Consider the following 4,626-nt stretch of genomic DNA (forward strand, 5'->3'; position numbering starts at 1 on the left):
CTACATTTTTATTATTACACGTTTCTCAATTGTTTCATGTCCTTTGTTTCTTCAGTGTCCATTTCATGTCATTTCTATTTCTGTTTTCGTGCTACTTTGGTTGTTGCCTCAACCCCCACTAAATGACCTTAATATCAAGTTGTACTTATAAATTTAAATTAAATGTATTAACTAATGAAACCAACAGAGGAGAAAAGAGTTGGTTTCGAGATCCGGTCCCAAAAAGTAGTTGAGAAGGGAAATCTGGATTCCAATAAAGCATAAACTTAAAACCATGCATCTCTTTGCAGTGTAGAATTTGAAACATATTTCTTGCACATTGTAAAACCTGAAACATTCATACACGACATCTAATTCTACCATTTCGTGCAGTAAACTTTAACAATCGTTTCATAATCACTTCCCTTCAGATCATATTCATAGAGAATGCAAAATCTAAGAAGAAAACATTGAGACAGAAGATAGGCTAGAGAAAGTATGATGACATTACAACCAAAAACAGGTGACAAGCTTATAATAAAAAAACAGAAAAACATTTACCCTCACAAAAGCTCTGTCCTGAAATAGACCACATGGTACACAACCAAAATGCAGTGAATCACGGGAAGCATACATGTTATCCCCTGGAATCCAAATGTGCCTCTTTGGTACCTATCAATAAAAATCCAAATGCCAACCAGAACTTATCAATTGGAAATTGGCGATAGCAGATCAAATGAGATAAATACATGATCTCAAAGCATTCATTGACATCAAAATATACTTCATTTATATAGCTTTTTGTGAGAACAAATATTTGATTGTTATACTCAATGTAAGAAAATTAATCCTTTGTTGATGTTCTCCGAACACTCACAGAGAATTTCTAAGTGATTTTAAATGTTGTAACAAAATCCAGTTCTTTATGCAGAAATATTTTCCTCAAAATTCATTTCTGCCATACAAGTTATAAGCTGAAGAGTAAAATATAGAGCTGGAAATTACAAGCAGCACCAAACTGTATACAAGTTAACAGAAGATTATATGAACACTCCTAAACAAACCAAAAGGAGATTAAGAGGTACTCATTTTTTACGTGATCTTAGATCAATCCCTTTAGTCTGCCATTCATTAAAAAAATAGCAAGCAAAAAGAAGATTGCATGAAGTCCATTGTTGCTGAAAAAAATTGATATTTGGATGAATGCATAAATCATTTTTGAAGTTTTTCAATTAAATAAATCTATATTAACTGATGCCTAATCATGAAACTTTGAAAAATAGGTATACTAGAACATAAAAATACAAGAAATAGTGCAAATATTCTAACTCATTTTACTTACAATGTCTAAACCAGTAGTAAAGTCAGTATACCATCTAAAATTGGCAATTCAAGAAATCTAAAACAAAGATTGTTTCGTGAGTGTAATAAATTTCTAGCTCTTCTACTCATCTTTTAAGGCATTACTTGGAATAAAATCAACTTATCTAGCTAATAGTCATTTTAAGATAAGTATATGTAGCAATTTAAAGCTCATAACACAATAAATTTCAGATTATTACATACCATCATGCAGCGGAAGAAATCTAAAAGCCAAATTAGTTTCTTTTTCTCCACTTTCTACCTCTTCTTTTCTGTGACCCTTCTGATCCATGAAGATTTTCTTTAATAAATTGGCTCAAGATTTTGAAATGGACTCCTAAGTTGTGATGTTTGTGAAGCGCAATGAGCATGCCAACAACACATCCAGTATTGTCAAAAATAGGTGAACCAGAAGCTCCAGCTGTAGCAAAATAATTGCTAATTTGAATAATTGGCATTTTCGGATTCAGGGTAGGATACAGGAGGGTTAATTGAACATTTTCAAGAGTCCTACAGAGATAATCTTCACTACAGGGATATACTATCATCCCGCTCATAAGAGACCCTATCAGTGAACTCGGATGTCCAATCGAATGAACTTCCTCCCCCACAAATAATTGATCACGTTCATCCGGAAACTTGACGTAATCAAAACACGGAATAACATCCGACTCCAGCTCACATAATAGAAGTGCCAGATCATGCTTATGGGATCTTCCAACAATTTTAGCAGGGTGCACAACACTGGTCTGAAAATTGGCAACTTGAATCATGTCGGCAGCACAATGAGAGCAAGTCAGAATGTATCCATGTGGATGAACACAAAAACCAGTACCGGTTACATCAATGCCATCACCTCTATCCTCTATATACTGGCCATCAATATTCCATATCGTATGCTTCAACTCATTGTGAAATTGAATTCTGTCTTCTAAAAATTTCAATATATCTCCATCTTGGAAACTTCTTTCCATGATAACTGTTTTAAAAAAATAAAATAAACTAAGTTATATAGATGCATAGTATCAAACCATATCATAAAAGAACTCTCAAACAGAATGATCAAAAAAACCTTTTAATGGTAAGACAAACAAAAACAGGTAACTTGATCCATAATGTCACTAAACAACCACATAAACTTCTATTTTCACTAATCAATTGCAGAAAAAGATTTAATAGCATTGATAAGCCTTTTGTAACAAAAAGGACATCGATACACACTTCAATAAGGTCAACTGCATAAAGTTTCAATCATTTGACCTTTCACCATTAAGTTATGAATCAATTAGCAGCTATAAATGTTACTAACCAACTTAATGATTTACCTTCTGTGAGAAAAACAAACAAAAAGGAACAACTTTGACATATAATTCACCAAACAACTATAAAAATATGATGGTTTCTCCTCCGAAATCAAATATAATAAATTATCAATCACAAAAAACATAATAAAATGAGTTTTAGGCAATAAGAAGATGAAATTTTAACCAAGGCTAAATTAGTTTTATCACCGACCTTAAAATAATGGTTGAACAAACTATACTAACAAAGCGGTGTATAATTCGACCAGCTCGAGAGCAAATAATTCGAAGTTTTAGTGAAGAGGAAACCAGCACTTGATTATGTGAAGCTACAGTCAAAACCCCATCACATAAAGGAAAATCTGAACAAAATTTAATGACAACCAGCTTGAGACCAAACATGTTCACACCATTATAAACAGTAACTTTTAACAGCAAAGAAAATAACACATACATGAAAAAATGCTTATAAATGTACTAATCAATACTTCATTTGATCTTTCTATAGTTCAACACTTAGCAAGTGCGTACCTGAGAAAGAGCAGCGGCGGCGGGAGTGGGGCGGCGGCGGTGGTGGAGCAGCGGCGGTGGTGACGGAGTAGTGGCAATGGCGTACGAGTGGTGGAGTTGCAAAAGAGAAAAAAAATGTCTTTTTTTTAAGCAAAAATTAGGTCAGGGATTTAAGGACCGCATTAAGCTAGTTTGATTATAATTGATAATTATGTGTATACTAAAATAAATTTTCAATTCGATTAATATAATCCGTTATTGAATTTTATTTAAAATGATCTTGTATGATTAATTAAATTTATGTTCCGATCGTTTTGAAATTTGATTTGATTAACTAATAATAAAAATTAAAGAAAATAATAACTTTATGTATTTACTTTCAATATAAAATTACAAATATTAGATGGAATTAAAAAAATATAAATGATTACAAGAGTAACATTTACTCCTTCATAAAAGTGCATTATTTTACTGATCAAAATATAGTTTATGAATAACAACTTACATAGCTTTTGGGTTGGAAAGGTCCAAAAAAAGTTTTATTAGCGCTGCTATCAACTAATGTTGTACAATATTTGTATCATAAAATTTAAAGACTTCTGTCGTATTTAGTTATTAAAATTTTTGAACTCAGTTTAAGTGTTTACTAACTAAATTTGTACCACTCCCACTTTTTAATCTTATATTGCATCTCTGTATTATTCAATTACTTTTTAATCTTATAATTGCATCTCTGTATTATTCAATTTTTCCGTTGATATGCAGAATAATCGACTTTTGACTTACATTCAAATTTATTATCTCATAATACCTTTGTTGAATGGTGGAGTATTTTAATAAATGATTTGTTCCATCTGGAAGATCAAAAGAAAATTTAGCTTTGTGTATCTTTATATCGTGGCATATTTGGAAAGAACGTAATGACTTGGTATTTCTCAAATTGATTGTACAACATCTGCGATTCTCTCAAAAGCAAACGGACAACAAAAAGAATATATTATGGCACAACGGGAAAAAAATCTGCATTTACAAACAGACAAGGTATCATTTCCACAGTACGGGTCAACAATTCTGTTTAGCTACCACCACCAGTAGGATTTTTCAAAGTTAATTTTGACGGCGCTAGAGTTCTTGTATAGGGACCATTGGATTCGTAGTTCGGGACTTATCAGGTAAATTGATCTTGGCATGGCTAAGCGTTTTCCTGGTATAATGGAACTATTTGTGATAGAAGCTCTAGAATTACGGTCGTCATTAGAAGAATTGCAACTAACAAATTATCATCATATAATTTTTGAAGGTGAGTGTCAAATTCTAATAAATGCAGTAAATTGTTCCTCAATCGAAGACAGAGATGCAGGTGTAGTTTTGGCTAACATTCTTAGTTTAGTTCCTAAATTTTCAAAAATTCAATTCGAATTTGTACGCCGTGATTGCAACTGGGTGGCCTATTTGATAGCTAAACAGACACTAT

At 32.2% G+C, this 4,626-nt stretch overlaps 1 protein-coding gene across 2 annotated transcripts; it reads right to left on the reverse strand.

Annotated features, from left to right (window-relative positions):
• Positions 1-340: 340 nt before the first annotated feature.
• LOC126670784 (uncharacterized) lies at positions 341-3,333 on the reverse strand. 2 transcript variants are annotated; one of them, XM_050364609.2, is made up of 3 exons: positions 3,174-3,333; positions 1,546-2,320; positions 341-651 (listed from the first exon to the last, which is right to left on the reverse strand). In XM_050364609.2, exon 2 carries the CDS (start codon positions 2,313-2,315, stop codon positions 1,578-1,580), a length of 738 nt encoding a protein of 245 aa, XP_050220566.1. In that variant the 5' UTR covers positions 2,316-2,320; positions 3,174-3,333; the 3' UTR covers positions 341-651; positions 1,546-1,577. The 2 variants fall into 2 exon arrangements, with proteins under 2 accessions (XP_050220566.1, XP_050220567.1); XM_050364610.2 differs by lacking the exon at positions 3,174-3,333 and adding an exon at positions 2,857-2,964.
• Positions 3,334-4,626: the final 1,293 nt, after the last annotated feature.

The sequence above is a fragment of the Mercurialis annua genome, linkage group LG2 (genome assembly GCF_937616625.2).
Source record: "Mercurialis annua linkage group LG2, ddMerAnnu1.2, whole genome shotgun sequence".
Classification (NCBI taxonomy): domain Eukaryota; kingdom Viridiplantae; phylum Streptophyta; class Magnoliopsida; order Malpighiales; family Euphorbiaceae; genus Mercurialis; species Mercurialis annua.

Bases quoted from the DNA above. Each gene is read 5' to 3' on its own strand.
- LOC126670784 (XM_050364609.2), bottom strand. From the start codon at position 2,315: ATGGAAAGAAGTTTCCAAGATGGAGATATATTGAAATTTTTAGAAGAC.